Here is a 20,586-nt window from a genome sequence, read left to right on the forward strand (position 1 = left end):
AATTGATAACAATTGATAGTTTTACCCTATTTCAGGTTTTCGTCAATGGCAAAATCTAAACCCAACCATACTCTGCTGATAAACGAACGCATATTGTACATCCCAGTTTGAACTTGCTGTACTGTGAAACCAGCTTTACCGGATATCTTGGAATTTGTAAGATACAGCTGTGCCAGGAATGAATCCTGCAAGACTACAGATGCGGTTGAATGTTTGAAAGATTACACTGTTTCATCTACATATCATGGATACGTTTTGAACACTAACAATCAGTGGACAAGACATACCCATCTCGATCAAATAGTGATAGTGATGTAGAGAAGTATACCGAGATTCCCAACATTACCTGTTTTAATCCATGAACAGTTTTAATCGTTTCATCCATGAACACTCACATTGGTTAATTGGTTTATATTGGTGGTCTTGATGACATTGTTGAAGACAAGAGTTGGACATTTTTATAGTTCTGCTTCAAATTTTTCTTCAATATGATGTAATATCATATATAATAAATGTGGCGACAAACCTCGTATCTACAAAATGTCACATGTTCAGGAGAGAAAAACAAAAACAAAACAAAAAGCAAACAAACATGGCAGCCAAAGCACTATAACAAATGAGAGAACTTTTCCTTTGACATGCCATGGTAGCTTCATTTTTGGGGTAAGACAGCTAAGGTTTGGACAGACATCATTAACTGATTATCTGACTGTTTATTCAAAAAAGTCATTTTCACTAAAATTTCAGATACAGGGTCTTGTCGACCAAGCGACGATATCATATATACACACGAGGGGATGGAAAAATCACAGGTAACTCGCAGTAAAACAAACGACAACATGTAAGGTAATAGTTGATAGTCCAGTACTATACGAATATCATAATCACGCAGAGTGCTTTTGAAATTACCCTTATATTGATATCTACTATAGTGGTCATGGATGCAACCATTTCTAGTGACGTAATCAGAATATGCCACAAGTTTCATAAGAGTACGCGGCGAGACTCATAAAAATACAAAAAAAAAAAAATTTCGACACCAAATACCAGCAGGCCATAATTTGATATTACTCTTATAGCCAAAAAGGATTAACTTCACATCAGTCTGCAGAGCTCTTATTGGCTACCACAGGCATTACTTTATAACAACTGTGCATAAAAAATTCAGTCTTATCTTTGTGTTTGTACGTTTCAATATGATGTCAATATCATTTTTTTTTTCCATTGCGTGTTAAAGTTCCGTTTGAGACATATCGGAATATCTCAGTATATTACAATACCATTGTGACAGTCATTTTGGATGCCATTAATTGTTGGCTGATTTGACAAATTTGCTCAACCGAGTTGAATTCAAGAATACGGATTATTGCTTTTAATCCCTCGTTTCACGTTATAGCACAATATTTTACAATTTATAAGAAAATATCAAGGAATTTTCGTTTATACAGGACATTTGTAAATATCTCAAAGCCTTCAGCATCCTCGAAATGGGGTGAGACCATCAATTTATTTTCAAATTTTCACCATTTAGAAAAAAATATTAACATTGGAATTTTAATTTCTGCCAATTATTTTGGCGGTCATCGTGGACATCTGATAACCCTATAAGGAATGCAAAAATGGCAACAACAAAATGTCGAGGGTGCTGAATGGGGTCTCAAAAATTTCAATATTGACAGTTATTTTGGCGGTCATCTTGGAATTCTCAAAAACCCCAAAACACAAGAGTTGCATCAACCGGGTTCGGATTCAGCACCCTCAAAATAGGGTAAAACCACCAATTGTTTTCAATTTTACACCATTTAGAACGGATTAGGGGGCCTACATGGGAATTTCCGTTTTTGACGGCCATTTGGGGCCATTTTGGCGGCCATCTTTATCATCTCAAAACCATCAAGGATGCAAGAGCTGTATCCTGCAGCTTCAAATTCAGCAAACTCAAAATAGGGTAAAACCATCAATTTGTTTTCAATTTTACACCATTTAGAAGGAAAAAGGGGGTCTACATCTGAGTTTCCATTTTGGGCGGTCATTTTGGTTTCCATCTTTATTATCTCAATTAGAAACCAACAGTTTTTTCAATCTCTCACCATTTAGAAGGAAATACAGGGGAATTTTCGGTTTTGGCGGCATTTTGGCGGCCATCTTGAATATCTCAAAATCCTCAAGGATGCAAGAGTCGCATCAGCCAGATTCGGATTCAGCACCCTTGAAATAGCTTAGAACTACCAATTGTTTTGAACTTCTCACCATTAAGAAGGAAATACATAGGAATTTCCGGGTTTTGGCGGCCATTTTGGCGGCCATCTTGAATATCTCAATATCCTCAAGGATGCAAGAGTCGCATCAGCCAGATTCGGATTCAGCACCCTCGATATAGGGTAAAACCATCAATTGTTTTCAATTTCCTCACCATTTAGAAGAAAATACATGGGAATTTCCGGTTTGGGCGGCCATTTTAGTGGCCATCTTGAATATCTCAAAACCCTCAAGGATGCAAAAGTTGCATCATGCAGATTCGGATTCAGCGTCCCCGATATAGGGTAAAACCGTCAAAAAAGATTGGGTGGACGGTAAAACAAGGTTCAGCCTTTGGCACCCAGACTACACCAAATTCGGCGGGTTTTGACGTCTGTAGGCACGCGCGACGTATGCGCGGCAACAGCCTGAGGCGGTATCAGAATACCATTCATTCAAGGTTTTATGACATACAAATACATTTTTAAAAAAAATCTCATTTGAGGTACTTTATTTTTCCACATAACTTCACATATTTACCATCACTTTATCCACAAGTATCAAAAAGGCACTCGTCATAATCATTTTGACGGGAGAAAATAATTTAAGGATACATCAATGATACCAACCAAAGTAGTTGCGTATTTTTCATAATCCAATATCATCAAATTTTGTTTGGTTGCACTTCAAATTGATATAAAATCTTAATTTCGCTTTCAAATCTTCTACTAAATAGTGTACATTGAACAAACATTTTTTTTTCCTTGCGTTTTGTGACATAATTCCTGTAAACAATGAATTAGGCATAATTCAAAAAAAAAGTTTACTAATTTCAACTTTTTGCTACCTATATCATATCCGAGGATAATGACTTTTTCATTGATATCAATACAAGATCGAAAATATTTCGAATTAAAACTGAGACCACTTTCCAATATATTTTGATTTCTTTTTGCACTTCAGCAAAAAATGAGACGTGGTTTCTTTAACATTACATATAATACACAAATTATCTTTCAAAATTTCCCATTTAAACAAATTATCTTTACTGGGCAATATTCGATGAAAGAGCTTAAAACTAGATTGTTTAATTCTATTATCATTAATCTGATGAAACATATATTGCAATATCTTTTTCCGATCAAAATTACAAGGTAGAACCAAATAACTTTGCCAGAAGTATAAACACGAAGGTTCTTGTTTTTTTCTTATACAAAAATAATCTATAATAATGTTTAGCTGACGTTTTCTCAACACTGATTTTATCACCTGTTGACAACTCAATGGCACCAAATTCTTCTTTTTGCAGCAGTACAGGAGTCTGTATGTTATTAAGTAACTTATACAACCAAAACTTGGGGAATGCTTTTTTTTCAACTTAGACAATTCAAAAGAGGTGAGCAGCTGCCTATCTCGGACGGTTTCATTTGTGGATGTAACGTCTTTCCATTCCCCATCTTCTATAATTTGTTTCACTGTAATAACATTTTCCTTTGTTCAACTCTGGAAACATAGCATTTCATTTTCATATCAAATATTACTATCATATCCAAACAACCTCATTCTTTATATCATTAACATTAAACATATCTATGTACTTTAACTCAGACCATGAACAGCAAAGGTCAATGTAAAACTCAGATATTTTTCTCCTTCTGCATATTCCTAATATATCATTTTTCTTGCAATTAAATTTCAAACACAAAGGCATTCCACCAATTTTCTGGGTCCAATATTGAAACAAAATCTTCCATGACATTCGTTCCCCAGGAAAATACTTCTTAATCCATGATAAACGGAGAGATTAACATTTTGAAACAAATAGACCATTCTAAGTCCTCCTCCTGTCTCAGGGTTGCAGCATACTGTGCGTTTAACCTTTTCCCGTTTGGAATTCCACAAAAAGGAATACAGTAGTCTAAACTCCTCAAAACAAATTCTGCAATAAAGTTTGATATATCATATTTCTCTTATACCCGCGTTATCTTCATTAAATATGACATTATAAGAAAACCTGATTAATTATCTTTAAAATGACACCTCACTTGCTATGATCGGGTGTTCTTGGAATGTGCAAAACAGCTGAGTATGGGGACAGATTAAAAGTGAAAAGTTGCAACAATTCTGCTATTGATAATGTACAATTTTGATGAAAAAGGCCACAGGAATAAACAACGCTGAAATGAGAGCACTTTCAAAAACGTCCATTTCCTAGACATTAGATGACTTTTTGGACAACCTGTATGTTTAATTTTGATCTGCAGATAATACTGCAGTTTTTAATTCATGGATGAAGCCTGGAATCTAATGATAATCTCACAATGCACTCTTTTCAAGCACATTCCTTTCCTGAAACGACAAAGCAAATGGGAATCATATTGTTTGACATAACACGTTTGCTCTATTTGGCGACATTTCACATTTGACCTTTCCTCATACTCAGTCATACTGTGCATTCCAGGAATGCATAATGTACACAAGTGAGTTGTCGTTGTAAGGAAAATTAATCAGGCTTTCTCATGTCACATTTGAATGAAATCATGTAACTCATATTCAGCGGAATGTTCGATATCAGTTGCGTAATTTAAGTTTCATAAGGAAATATTTGTCTAAATCTGCAGCTGAGATACTTATTCATGCTTTGATTTCTTCTCGGTTGGATTTTTCTAATTCATTGTTGTGTAATCTTTCAAAAAAAGATGTCACAAAACTTCAACGGTTGCAAAATTCTGCTGCCCGATTGTTAACTTTTACTAATAAGTTTGATTCCATGTCACCAGTTCTCCGTTCCTTACATTGGTTGCCTGTAGAAAAAAGGATTATTTTCAAGATTCTGTTATTAGTACATCATTCAGTTCATTCTTTTTCCCCAATATACATAAGTAATTCTGTTCAAAAATACAATCCGACACGAAGGCTACGTTCATCATCAGATGCATTCTTACTCCAAACACCCAGAGTAAAACATGGGTATGGTGATCGTGCTTTTTCCGTTATGGGACCAAAATTGTGGAATCAGTTACCTCTTCAGTTAAGGGAACTGTCATCGACAGAGTCATTCAAATCCAAACTTAAAACTTATCTGTTTCTTTCATACTGAGGACTGTAATTGCTGAATGTCATTAATATTGGATCAATATTGTATTTTTTTTATTGGTATATGTTGTATTCTTTATTTGGTATATATTTGTTTTTATTTACCATTTTCTTATTTGTTGAAATGTTTGAATATGTATATGCATGTAAATATATGATATCTTTTCATTTTTGAAGCGCCATGAGCACTGAAAAGTGGACCTGTGCGCTATACAAGTAGCCACTATTATTATTATTATTATTATTATTATTATTATGTAGTTTTAAGAAAGTATGATACAGCAAATTGGACTTGCAGTATTTTTTTGAGGGGTTTATTTACTAACCTTAATTTATTTTAAGGGTACAGGTACTGCTGTAGCTGGGTATAGTAACTGAGATGTAACTAATTGTTTAATAATGATCACCTTTCCATAGATGATATACAATGTCAAATTTCTCATTCTCCATAAATCTAATGTATTTTTTGTTTTCCCTATTTTGCCTTCCCAGTCAAGGTTTTCAACTTATTTGTAGCATTTCCCAACATATACACAGAGACATTTTATGGCATCCTCTGTGAGATTTAATTCTCCAATATTTTGAATGTCTAAATTCAGTCTCATAAACTGAGATTTATCTAAACTGAGATGAATCTACTTCTTTCATACAAACGCATGTTGATTTGTGTTGATTCATGATACCCTTAATGTCACCTTGAGGTGAAACAAATATCTAGAAACAATCCATTTATCTTTAAATAAATTTTCTTCTATTTTTCTTCAGATTACTTGGATACGCCCACAAAAAAACCTTCCAAACCAAGATTCTTGTTATTCAAATTCATGAAATTCTTCCGTCGAGATGTTTTCATTGCAACTGATTAACAAATTATCGACGTAAAGCAGTACCCGCTGCATGCTATAAGGATTAGAACCAACACTTGCTGTCGGGCGAAAGCTCGGTGGTCTAGTGGAGATGACGCCTGTCCGGTGATCAGGAGGTCGTAGGTTCGAATCCTGCTCGAGTATGTACGCCCATGATTTTTTATCATGGCTACTACTAAAACACTGATCAATTCAGTGCTTATTTACGTCGATGTAGGGTAATTTGTCAAACAGTTGCAAGATTCTTGTTGTGACCTCATCTGTCAATCATTGCTGAAGTACTGATGTGTTCAACAAAAAACATTGAAATGCACCTTCCCCTCGACTCAGCATAACTTATATGTTTCTGTGATATCAATATGACTAACACTGATGTTTTGACAAAATGTCATTCTTATTTGAAAATTCTATGTCTCGAGAATATATGATCTTTCTAATATTTTAGATATACATTTACTAGCAAAAGTGAAATAGGTCTGTATCTGTGCGCATGTAATTAATGCAATCAGTTTTATATAAGCCTTTCTCCACTAGAATAAGATATAGAGTGAATGTAAGAGTTAATTGTGACAATAATGATAAAAATTATCTGCAGGAAAATTTCCCAACGACTTGACCTGTTGATGGGTTAGGCATTATCATCCATACCTTGGTTTTCTATTAATGAAACGTGCCGGGGAAACATGTTCCTGCCAAGAGGTATATAATAGTGAAAGTAAAGTTGGAGGGAATTGCGAAAAGCCCGTCACCTTCAAGCAGAATTGAAAATGGTCGACATACGTGGGTGAATTTGCGACTGTCCTTGCAAGAACTCAAGGTGGTATTACATTTGTTTTTCTTGGGAAGCAAACAAAATAGAAGAAAAAAGATCTTGTAATAAAAGATACGTGAACAGAAAGTCTTGTAATTATCCTAAGTATCTAGAGCCGCAGTTGCCAACCTCCCTGTGTACAAGCAGCTGCGGTGAAATTTTATCTTGTGTTCAGTTTGTTTTACAATGTTCAGTAATTCAAAAGACGATCAATATATTCATGTGAATCAGGAGATAAATTGCTTCACACGTGGTGGACAATCTACGGTGGCGCTATTCATGTAGATGAATTATTGATTGACTGTCTTCGGTTTGATCACGACATTAAACTCGTTACATACTATTCAAATATATACAAGTACATCGTTTTCCATATTGTTGCAAAGAATATCTGCAGATTACTGATAACAGACCAACGCTTGTCTTTTATCCCTCGGGATTTCAGTGCATGATGATGGGTACAGAACGTGGCTAAATTGTCCCTCCGAAGTGGACTGCCTCATGACAACAGACTGTCCTTTGCCATGCATAAGCAAACATAGGGTTTAAATATTTTCATGATATAGGTAGATCTATCACTTTGTTACTGTAAAACTTCTTTTTAACCCACAACACCGCAAACGGCGACTCAACTTCAACAACTCCGCGCGCACGCGTCGATTCATACACGAGTACACCAAGGGGTCCAGAACAGTGTTGCAGTATCCCAGCCACATGGTGAACACGCCAAACCAGTGATCTTCGCTGACCCGGATGTAGTTTAAGTGGAACAGGAGGTATGGTGTCCAGCACAGGATGTTAGTGAAGACGAGGACAGCCCCTGTAGGGACGACGATATTATCAACGAATAGTTTGACCTCTTATCGTGTAGACATTTTAGAGACGTAAAATTTACGATGAGTAAAATCTCAATAGGTTAACACTTTTTTTCATTATTGTCCATGCCGAACTTCTGAAAAACAAGAAACAAGTAAACCGGGTGTCTGAGGCTGACGCGTCTTAATGTAGTCAAAGCAGAATGAACATGAAAAGATTTATTTGACAAAGAAAAAGTTTGTTAAATATAAATATGATTCCCGATGGGGGGGGGGGGGAGCACTACGTCATAATGTTCGTTGACCAATTTCTTGTCGTTATCATAATGGTTATTTTGTCTTTGAAGCTCATATTAAATATGCAGAACACCAAAAACCAAACAAACAGACAAACAGAAGGTGAGTATGTACTATATTCCCTCATCTTTACTTCATTTCATCTACGTTGCACTCATTCTATGGTGCTTATACTCTCACCCAGTCTTGCAACCCGACTATGAGCCCGGTGGCGTCGACGTTGAATCCTCCTTGAATCTGCTTTTCTGTTTGCAGTGACGGGTGGTACAGGAACATCATCCTCTTTGTTGCCATGGTGATCTGCCTCAGCATCGTCGAAGGATGAATCATCTTTGGATGCAGGCGTTTGCGTTTCCATCTGATCAATGGTCTGTTAGACATTAACAGATACAACATGTGACAAAAGCATAAAAAGCACTTGGCAAACAGTATTGTAGTCACTAAAGTACGATACTGACGACCGAGATAATACGAAAGAGATGCGGAGAAGAGAACGCGAGACTCGGGGTCGGGTGGTTTTTTATCATGCTCATGTGAGATTAGAATGATAGTTCTGAGAACATCAATGAGCCGAAACTTGTACTGACTGAATTCCGATGTATTACTTGATCCCTGGATTGTTAATGAAGTGGGGGTCATAATTCATGTTAAGGATACTATACTTATATCGGCCTTGTGAAGGAAGAAAGTACAATGCTCTTTCATAACGCTGTAGAAAATGAAAGTATTTTAAATTTTCTTTATATTTTCCTTTTTTCCCTTCCACTATTGTGACATCCCGAACTGTTGCGGTCTTCCAGCAATGGCGTTGCGTGCACTTAGCCGAAACTTCACGTGACACAACTTCTGGACAGTTAGTCAAACTGTCCTCAAACATCACTAATGTGTTGTTTATCATTATTTTCTGCATTCCCTGTATTCACTTGGGGTAAATTTAGCCTTAACTCTGCCAGGATTTGCTAAAGAATTCATGTAGGTTATACCAGACTGCGTGACCGGTCTACATCAGCTGAAGGAACGCTAGAAGTTAGAGTGAAAGTGGGCCTTGTAATATCGTGGCTGTTGAGACGTATTCCCTCTCTCCTCAGATAAAACGTGATGACGGCGTAGAAAACGACGAGTGAGGGAACGATTATGCCATAATTCAGCACCACGCAGCCGATTTGAAATCCCTTGTTAGTCCAGATTGGCGTACAGTGTTTGGTGTACATGTTGTATCTAAACTCGCTTAGCCAGCCCGTTATTGGTATGGTAGCCACGAGAAAGCCCACTGCCCACGACTTGCCGATCATGAGGCCGATGCGAAGTCGTTTTGGCGGGGATCGACAAGACGAACAGACGATAATAAGGAATCGATCGAAGGCGATGGAGAATATCAGCGGGAAATTGGTGAATGAAAATCCAGTCGAGAGAAAACCATTAGCCTGCAGAGTATAATAAAAAAATGACATCGGTAAACATATTATTTATGAGCGACATTCTAACGTTCTTACATTTATCAACAGGTTTTAGCGACAGACGATTTGCCGTGGTCTTCAGATCGACAGAGACTCCCAGGATACGTCGAAAAGTTGTCTTTTTGTGATTGATGAAAAGTGGATGGACCACAAAATGACCAAAATAAAAATGGATAGAGGTTGCTTGGATTGGTTGTCGTTTGAAAAAGGGAACGAGTGAACGTGGCTCGAATTTGTCGGGAGTGTGTGGATAAATGCAAAGACGAAAACAAAACAAAAACGAAACGAAATCAAAACAAGGTGGAAGACATTACTTACATGCTTGTGATTAATGTGTTGTTAGGTGTATTACATTGAAATTGGAGGAATGGTTTCGAGGTTTAGTGTGAGAAACATTACGAAGCATATCATGTTGCATTACAATTCAATACGAATCTAGCTTTCACATGGAAGTAATTTAGTACGTCACTATAATAGCAATATTATACGTTGTGCCCTTCTTTAAGGTTTAAAAAGCGCGAAAAGTTTATGGAAGAAGGGCTCAACATATACAAAGGACAAAGGCTCTTTGAAATAGTGCAAAAAATGATGGCGATGTCTTATATTATTGGATGGAAAGCGTATTGAGGACGGGATAATGTCGGGGCAAAACGGAATATTCGGTGAAACTTTCAAACTATCAAAGTTCCCAATCCTCGATGTCAGTGCGCAATTGGCAAACTGACTGAACTAACTGAAGTACTGTACATCACGGATAAGCAAATCGTTCACAAACTCGCTAAAAAGAGTGAGGGAACTTTCCGTTTGGAGAGACTGCTGGTTACGGTCACAAAAAGGAAAATACTCATATACTGAATGAGTCGGGAAAATGGCTTGATATTTCCTTTTCTCTGGATTTGCATTGTCTTGTTTTGATGCCATTATGTTGAGACGCGAAAACCACTCTCGGTAAGCGATGACAGAAGAAAGTGATGTTGCATGGATGGAGAACAGTATAGCAAACGAACCTCTTTATGCCATAATAATACAATAGATTTTATTGACCTACATAGTAGGTCCTACAATGAAAAAGATTGAATAGGATATACACTTATTGATGGGTTTCGATACGTGGGTATCTTAGAACTATTCATCATTTCTTAATGGAACATACTGCGCGGGAAAATATCGAAAGAACGATATATCAAGGATGAGACCTTTATGATTATGAGATGGTATTTCCCTGAGTCTCCTGCCTGTGCGGGTTGACTGACAACACTACCATGATTGGGTGTACGTCACGAGACCGACACCCACGAGTCATACAGCCCACAAGTTATACAGCCCACGAGTCACACAGCTCACAAGTCATACAGCCCATTAGTTATACAGCCCGCGAGTTCGACACTAAGTAAAAAAAGCCCACGAGTTCGACATCACGTAAAATAAGCCCACGAGTTATACAGCCCATGGGTTCGACACTACGCACAAAAGGCTCACGAGACCGACACTACGAAAACAAAGCCCACTAGACCGACACTACGCTTAAAAGGCTCGGGAGACCGACAGTACGCAAACAAAGCTCACGAGACCGACACTACACAAAAGAGGCTCACGAGACCGACACTAGGCAAAGAAGGCCCACGAGACCGACAGGATGAACAGCGTCACCAATAGACCAATTAATTGCATAGGATGTCCAGATAGTGGCAGAAGGAAGATATGAGAGATGACAAAAGAAATTTGGCATAAAGTGTTACATCAGTTGCCCTCCCCAACTCCCTGAAATGTTCAAGATCTTTAATTGTGTTTGTTTGTGATATTCGTGAAAAAAAATAACAAAATTCAGTTGAAATCTGTATCAGATCTTTCCACATTCATTCCAAAAATGCTAAAACACCCTCGTTTCCCCTTCCGCAAAGCACATAATTATGCACTTACTTCGAAAAAAAAAATGATGTTGACATTCAGATCAACTAACTGGAAAAACACCCAGATGTGTAATGAAGTTGATAAGGAAATTATTTCACAGAATGGTCAATGTTGCAGTGCACACCATGCTTTACATGGTCTGGAGGGGGAGTAGTCATTTGCGAAGGTGTTGATTTAGTATAAATTCACAGAAAATAACGTAATCGCAAGGATTTGGAAAAAGAAGCTGCATCTATATGAAAACAGCTATTCTATTTCATGTAAAATGTACCGTTTTGAATAGCATGATTTTACAAACACAACCACAAATCGAGATGAATCGCTGCGATATAAAACGTTTTCATAATACAGTGTATGTTGAATGTCATACATTAGTTACAGAGAAAATTAGAAATTGAACTTTAAAACGTCTTAGCAGGCGGGTAGGATATCTAATAAGGCCTACTTAACTTTATAGTGAAGCGACTATAAGAAAAGGGGAAAAATTTAATCCTGTCCATCTTCTAGCTAGAAATTGGGAAAGCCTATCAAAAATAGCACGATGGCATTACAAAAGATATAGAAATAAACCATACATTGTTCTTGTCCCCTTCATATTTATCCATTTTTTTTGGAGGGGGTCCCATGAAGAGTACAATTCTATTAAAAGAATAATGATTGGTAACAATGTCGCTCCCCGTATAGAGTGACAGAAATGCCCCCTAAAAGCCAAACGTGTAAAGAAATACATACTGGATGTCATTGATATGTATAGATGGTGCTGCTCAATTATACAATCTCTCGCTCTAGAGCGGAACGAAATTGCCTCTTTTGCTTAGCGTCGAACTCATGGACTGTATGACTCGTGAGCCGTACAACTCGTGGCTGTATCACTCATGGACCTATTTTTTATGTCGGTCTCGCAGACCGTATATGACTCGTGGGTGTCGGTCTCGTGGGATGACCCCCCCCCCCCCCCCTCCCCCTCCGATTTACACTGACACTCCATTATGGTACATGGTGCTTTGGAACGCCCTGACATCATCCATTCAAACTCTAAAGATTGTTTACGACATTGCATGTCCTAATGTTTATAATACTGATATAACTATGTTAAAACAGCATGCCTGGTTCAGCGTAGTTCAAATGTTTGTGGCAATCAAATTTGATACACGCAAGGCAGAGTTTTTCTTTTCGTTCTACCCGAAGTTGGTTTTTGGTCTTCGTAATACACATACTTACCTATAAGACTGAATGAGCTTTGTGTTTTATCGCCGTTATCAATATGATTGTAAACTGTGTACCCAGCAATTTCACGTAACAAATATCCGATCTTGGTTGACTCTTTGTTTAATGCCAGCGAAAAGCACACACATTTAAAAATACGATGTCAAAACAACTATATATTACATGAATGTCATCGATACAGACACAGACGTAAACACTCAAATACAGAGCCACAGTCCACAGTCAACAAACCCAATAGCTGTCTACACTGAGATATAATTCTTGTGACTCTTAAGGGTATAATGTGGAAAGTACAATCAGAAAATTATGTATGTAGCCGATTGTGTACTCGTGAGGGAATGCAATTTGAGTTTTGCTCTGCAGAATTTATTGAGCAACTTTTGTATTGCAGTGTATCTACACAGTGATTGAACGAATCCGGATAACTCATATTTTTTTTTTCTTATCGATCGTCAGGACACCGTTTCGTTTCATCCTTCGGAGTACGCTAACTTAGACGTCTTCCAATAACTTTTCGCATGACCTATCAAGTGTGTATGTTCGTTAGATTTCCAAGCGATCCCCCATGCATTCTATTAACCCTTTCTGTGCCAGAGACTTCGGACTTTGTGCACAACACTAGGGCCCACATTCACGAAGGTGATACAATTGAAACCATGGTTTAAATCATGGTTTAAACCATGGACAATTTGTATGGAGCACCAAGTGTCGCATGGCCTATTTCGTTACGAAATGCCTGATTTCGTAACGAAATATATTTGTAGGCCATGCAACACTTGGCGCTCCATACAAATTGTCCATGGTTTAAACCATGGTTTAAACCATGGTTTCAATTGTACCACCTTCGTGAATTCGGGCCTATGAGTTTTTATGTGTCATCAATTGGCATTAAAAGCACACAGAGGGTTAACCAGCCGGGCGTTTCTGAGGTCAATGCATTTTTCTTGGGGTAAATGATCTCAAACTCCTTGCCTAAAGATGTTTCGGCTGCTGCTTTTCAAACTTTCCCTAATATTTTTCCAAGTGGGGAAAATATGTTAGTTTATCCCATCATTCTGTTTAAAGTATTTTCTACGAAATACAATAGTTCTTCCAAGTCACTCACGGATGTGGTAAGATTTGATGATACAAAACATACATCTATAGGCCTATCCGATATCGCCCTTGTGTACTATGTAATTGCTTATGCAAAATGGTTCTCCTGTAAAAGGGATCGTGTAAGGTTTGATTGAGACCTAACTTCAGGTTTCTAACCTCTTTTTTTGTTAGATAATAAAAAACCTCTCATGAAATCTGAAAGAGCATTTATTTTCAAGACGGATGCAAGGTTTATTTGATGAAAATTGGTTTTGAAATGTCTGAGATATCCAAAACAGAGCTAACAGTCTAATAAAAGGTGGGAGCCACCTTTCATTAGGATCGCTTTGTGTTACTTTGTTTTGAATGTCTCAGCTATTTCAAAACCGATTTTCGTCTAATTAGCTTAGAATTCCTCTAAGAATGGTATGCTCTGTACAATTTCATAAAGGTTAAAGCCAAATCCTCATCTCCACCAAAATTACCATCTTAGAGGGACGGTACAACTCCTCAATGTATACAGAGTCAGAGACGCCACCGCTGTCATTTTTAGTGTGTTGAGCATGCATGTTTGGGAGCTATCTTATACTTGAAAATAATAGGGAGTGTAATCTCAGCAAAGTAAATAAAATTTATACCATGCAAAAGCAAGACACAGAACGCCACTCTATGTTCATCAACTAAGTGTTTTGACTTGTTATGTAACATCCTATGTACACAAACATCTTCTACTCCACGCTGTCGTAAAACACCCAACAATCATGCTGTTATCATGGTTACACCATCGGAAATCGTGTCTGATAAACACCTGTTTTGTCGCCAGTAAAGATACTGATCATTCGATTATTATGCCATTACGTTTGTTGCGTTTTATTTTGTTTCATTTTACTTTTTGCCAACCTACAAGAACATTGCTTTTGGAGTTTGAAGTAAAACCAACGGAAAATCCAAACACACATCAATTCAAATGACGAGCTGCTATCCTTTCAAGACAAATTACTACTTCACCTAATTGCATCCCCATGAAGAGAAGTACTTTCAGTTAACAATATATAATCAAAACAAACTAGTTTAACTGAAGGTGATGTTATGTAGTTTTCTTGGAAACTCTTTCGAAGAGGAAACGTAACCCTTCAAAAAAGAGGTTTGAAGAGGACAATCATCATGACGTCATTTTGTAGTCAGTCGGACAAGTACAAAGCCTTGTAGAATAAATTATTGTATATATATGTCTGAACATACAAGGCACGTGTGTTGTCATTGTAACTTGTACCGAAACAAACATCAATCGAATACTTTCCAATGTATATAACACGTTCACATTTCGCTTTTCATCTCATTTTCCATTCCCGTATAAAGGGTACAGTGGAATGTGTGATGTAAGTGATAGCTTTATAATTGTTCTTGTTATTACCTGGCATACTGCCCTATGTGACTCCAGGAATCTTCCTTCATCGAAGATAGACGCCATGGAGAATGTCATGCTAGCCAGGGCCACGCCAAGATCCGCCACGGCGAGGTTCAACATCAGCAGATTGTGGGGGGTTTGTCTCAGGCTGCGCGTGCGCAGTATGACGACGATCGTCACAGAATTGAAGAACAGCGCACAGAGGATGATTACTGATAAACTGTGAAAGACATTATGATAAACTTTTGGATGGATTTCCCTAGAATACTTTTTGAGTGTTTTGAGTGTTAAAGGGACTGTACAGTACTGGTTGAGGTGGGGATGAATGTTTTGAACATTCCTAAAGGCCGTGTCACACCAGCCTTGCGTGCGACTTGCAAAGAACAATTTTGACTACCCGGAGGTCCCCGTAGATGATCCGCACATGACAGTACCTAGCATGTATCTCAAAAGTAGTCGCCCGGAGGTGCGCACGCATATTTTTTTTACCCGCAACCGTGTTTAGGCCCTGTCACACCTTTCCGGGCAAGCTACTCGGGCTTGTTACGTGTAGGGATTTTCTAGCATACCGGACATTCCTGAGGGCGGAAAAGGATTTGTGCGAGTCGGCGCATGTGTCTTACTTGCTGGACGCGTTATACTTGCGAGTATACTGTGTGACCTTTGTACCAGTCGCGTGGGGGCTGACAACTCAGTGAAGGAATTCCTTTAATGGAATGGCTGAAATCTCACAGAATTTCATTATCTTGGCTGCATACGGGACTGCGAAGTACCTGCGTGGGAACTGCCTGGGAAGTACTGCCGCTAAGGGTCTCCTACTGGCGTTCTGCGTGGACCTCTACGGGCATTCCCGCGACTCACCCGGAAAAAGTTTTGGTCATGCTCAAAACTTGGCTGCGGTTAAATCGGACTTCCGGGCAACTACGCGCTAGATACTGTCAGGTGCGGACCAACTGCGGAGAGCTCCTGGGAGTAAATTTGTTTCCCCGCAAGTCAAGCCGCAGAAGTTCCCCCGTACGGTATGACAAGGCATGAATGAAAATTGCAAACATTCTTGTTCGCCCGCTGAAAATCTTCTACGTGCTGGAAACTATCTCCTCGCCACAAGCCCGGGTAGCTTGCCCGGACTGGTGTGACACCGCCTTAAGTGAGATAATGAAAACCTCTTATGAAATATGAAAGAGCATGTAATTTTAAGAAGGATTTAATGCTTATTTGATGAAAATCTGTTGTCAAATGGCTGAGATATCCAAAAAAGTGATAATAATAAAAGGCGACAGGCCACGCCTTTTATTAGGATTGCTTTGTTTCACCTTGTTTTTGGATATCTCGGCCATTTCAAAACCGATTTTCATCAAATAAACTTTTGATACCCGTAAGAATTGCATGCTCTTTGACATCTCATAGAGTGGTTTCTGAATATCTCACAAAACATTAAAAGCTAAATCCTCACCTCATCCAGAACTGTACACACCCTTTAAGTTTTTTTTCATCCACATATTAATAGGCCTACATTTGGAGATAGTCAGATTCACAATAACGGAACGTAATTAGACTCTACTCGGGTTTTTTCCGCACGAAAACTTCACTGAGGTTTTCGTACAACATGTGAATGCATCTCACTTTCCTTTCTTGACCGAGAGGAACTCGAATACTTTCTATACGAGGGGTTTACAATTACTTATTGCAATGCCTAAAAATCTCAAATGACTTGAAGTGGTCATCGAAACATATAGCATTAACGGAGAGGTATCTCTGTGGGAAAAGAGAGACTAAGGAATTAGAGAGTATAGAAAATGAGGGGTGGGGATTTGAGAGGTAATGGGGAGCGGGATGGGATGGAGAAGGAAGGGTGGAAATTAATGGATATGAATATATATCATGATTATTCATGTTTGTTACCATCCATCGTGAAAATTAGGACACGGTTAGACAGCACGTACAGATCGACACCGGTAAGAATTTGTGTAGAGGCGACATTACAACGATCCTATCCAAAGCCAGCCTCACATCCCATTGAAATTGTCGACTTTACTACAATGTATTTTGTCTATATCTGTAACTTTAACAATGAAATAATTTATGTTCCACTCTGGGCAGTTTAATTTCAAACGTCTTGAAACAGGGCGACAATCTCTTTTTGATTGTGTATCACAAGATTTTTTGATTATCTTTTATAATTTTGATTTGATTTGTTGGTTCTTGCATTATCGAATTGTACATGTACATATATAGGCTTATCGTTACATGTACATAAATATGCACACTGTAAACACATTGTTGGTACCATAATTTATTTTACAAAATTATTTACGAAGTAGTTTTGTCTCCACTGACTTTACAATGTGCATCCACAAGAAATATCAGTGATACAAAATAAATACAGAAGAGCTTGATTTGCTTGTAGCTCTTATACATAACACATGTAGAAAAAGAAAGAAAGGAGAGATTGATTGCGTATAAGAGATAGGATAGAAGAAAGGGAAAAGGGAAAAGAGAGATCAGTTTGCGTTCCATTAATACACAAAGTTATAATAATAGTGGCTACTTTACTTGTATAGCCCACAGGTCAACCTTTCACTGCTCATGGCGCTTCAAAAATGAAAAGATAGATATATCGTACATGCATATACATGTTCAAACATGACAATAAAGAAGAAAATGACAATCAACAAATAAAGAATACAACTGTTCCGAACATTAATAACAGCAATTACAGTCCTCAGTGTGAGAGGAACAGATAAGTTTTAGGTTTGGATTTGAATGTCTCTGTAGATGACAGTTACCTTAACTGAATAGGTAACTGATTCCACAATTTTGGTACCATAACGGAGAAAGCACGATCACCCCATCTATGTTTTACTCTGGGTGTTTGGAGTAACAATGCATCTGATGATGAACGTAGACTTCGTGTCGGATTGTATTTTTGAACATGCAGAGTTACGTATATAGGTATATCACTTGGATCACTGATCAGCAACGCATGTCAACATAATGCTTTTCTCACCCGGGTATAACAATGAACAGCATTGTATGCCAGCATGATCGTGGTTGGTTACAAACTTACGTATTAAAAGATTAATTGCGGCGATATTTCGATGAAAGAATTTCATGTACAGTACACTTACAATTGGATAATAAAATCGCTGACATCCAGAAGGAAACATCGCTTTTACAACTTTCTTGATAGAGTACATCGACTTTATATTTCGAATATCACATTGAAGAGAGTTCCAAATATCGAGTCCGGTGTGTCTAATAGATTTCAGAGCCATCACCGTTTTAGGATTATCATGTACAGTGTAAATGAAATTTATCAAATTGTCTTGTTGGATAGAGTGTATGTCCATGTTTAACTGAGACGAAGAGAGAGACAGGGGAAAAAAAGAGATGACAACTGGCCGTTGTGTGGGAAACATAAAAAGTGAGTTTTGCAACTACAAAAAAAAGAGAAAATAATGTCATTTACCTTGAGTGTGTTTAATTCTGCGAACAAAGAATCTGAGTCGTCCTGATAGCCTGAGGTAGTGCATTTACGGATGGCTTTCTTTTGTACAAGTATATACTGTCAATATATGACTTTTTGAAGTTGCCCAAACAATGTTGCAATATGAGATGTATACCCGGTACACGACAATATCAAGGAGTTATCCTACAGCATAAATAAAATAAGGAACATAATCAATAACTTCTTCTATTGACCAGAAAACCTATCATATATCTCAGCATCAACGCTCTAAAATGTCTGGAGTCAAAGGTAGATACATTTGGATGATAAATTGATGTGCTCAGCAGGCTAAAATCAGGGCTAAAATCTATTATTATTTTTTGGAATCTGTGTGATTTCACTCCAGTAAACCAAATAGAACAATTGAACCTGGAACTCTAGACCAGCAACTATGATATATCATTATGACCTACTCAATGAAAGTTTTCTTTTAATCTTTCTTACAGTATTATATTCTTTCAATAATCCGAACACGATGTTACGTCTTGTCAAGCCAATTAACCTTGGAATATACGAGCTGCATTTTGTGAAGAGATCTTACCTCAGTGCCTGTAAGAGTTTATTGGTCTCATCACCCTCACCAGAAGTCGGCGTACCGAGTGTGACAGCCATGGAACTTAGCATCTTTCTTTCCAGAAACACGATCGCGTTATGAAAGAGGAAAGTTCGAGGACAATTAAGGCACACAGATTGATATCAGAGATACGACAGGCCATAAAAGATATAGGGCCGACACTTGAAAATGGAGGATGTTGTGATTACAGAATAGAATCATAAACTGGTTTCAAGGACTCAAGTGCATGATAACGCACGAACCGTAAGTGCCTTCTCATATATCGTAGAACAGGAGGAGCGGCAGCGGGGGGGGGGGGATGCCCTTCCTCCCCCCAAAAAAAAGAAGAAGAAGAAGGAGGAGGAGAAGAAAAAGAAGAAGAAGAAGAAGAAGAAAGAAAGAAAACTACGCACTGCACCATAATATCTCCACTCACCAATCCGTGCCAGAAGTTTTCGTGCTCTTACTGAAGATACTATTATTACAAACCTAGTGCATAATAGGAAAATAAAATGATTTACCATCACATTACTTTTTCTTCTAGAGGTTCTATGTGCAAATTAAGTAATGACGCGTTTCAGCACAGCTGACGACGATGGTGGCAGATGATTCTGTAATATCTACTACTGTAGGTGTTACAAAAAACATTTCCCATTTTTGATGCTTGATAGCTCGAAAACTATATATCAGATAAAACTGTCATTGATATGAGTAATAGCTGAATAGTGTACAATTTAGTTGGAGGTGATTTGAATATGAAAGCCATTACCAGTTCCATGAAATCCATGATCAATTTCAAAGATAGGTTCCAGATTTTGGTCAAATTTGAACCCTCTGTACAAAACGTAAACTTTACACAGGAACTAATGATGTGTAGGTGAGTGTGTACTTTACAATGACCCTGAACAATAGACCTGGATACCACCTGTTCAGAGCTCTGCTTCAAGGCACATGAATGCTTATTAATTGATTATTCATGATGGATTGCCATAGGCACTGCTAGTCTGAATTCGCAGCAAAGGGTGAAATGCATGCACATGGAAAAAGTAAGCACATGTTTCCATGTGCTTGCATACACAACATTTCAGAATGAATAAAGACTAGCTGTGAGAGTGGAATTCCTCATAAATAGATAATGGAGCATTCAAATCCTGGTTACTGTGCAGGACCATTGTCTGGGTGTCAACTACACACTCCCATACACACCAATTGAATTCTGTGCAAAGTTAAAGTTTTGTACAGAGGGTCGAAAATAGAGCAAAATCTGAAACCTAACTGAAAAATTAATGTTTAATTTCATGAAACTGAATTATGCTGTCATT

The 20,586-nt window shown here is 37.9% G+C and overlaps 1 protein-coding gene across 1 annotated transcript; it reads right to left on the minus strand.

Annotated features, from left to right (window-relative positions):
• Window positions 1-7,370: 7,370 nt before the first annotated feature.
• Window positions 7,371-9,364, minus strand: LOC139737146 (uncharacterized). Its single transcript, XM_071647824.1, has 3 exons — window positions 9,107-9,364; window positions 8,304-8,493; window positions 7,371-7,831 (listed from the first exon to the last, which is right to left on the minus strand). Exons 1-3 carry the CDS (start codon window positions 9,332-9,334, stop codon window positions 7,587-7,589), a joined length of 663 nt encoding a protein of 220 aa, XP_071503925.1. The 5' UTR covers window positions 9,335-9,364; the 3' UTR covers window positions 7,371-7,586.
• Window positions 9,365-20,586: the final 11,222 nt, after the last annotated feature.

The sequence above is a fragment of the Diadema antillarum genome, unplaced genomic scaffold (assembly GCF_040938485.1).
Source record: "Diadema antillarum isolate AM-2024a unplaced genomic scaffold, OU_Dant_1.0 seq00000682_RagTag, whole genome shotgun sequence".
In the NCBI taxonomy this organism is placed as follows: Eukaryota; Metazoa; Echinodermata; class Echinoidea; order Diadematoida; family Diadematidae; genus Diadema; species Diadema antillarum.

Coding starts and splice junctions, on each gene's coding strand:
- LOC139737146 (XM_071647824.1), bottom strand. CDS start 9,334: ATGTACACCAAACACTGTACGCCAATCTGGACTAACAAGGGATTTCAA. Junction 8,494..9,106: donor TAGACCGGTCACGCAGTCTG/GTATAACCTACA, acceptor AATGTCTAACAG/ACCATTGATCAGATGGAAAC. Junction 7,832..8,303: donor TAGTCGGGTTGCAAGACTGG/GTGAGAGTATAA, acceptor TCGTCCCTACAG/GGGCTGTCCTCGTCTTCACT.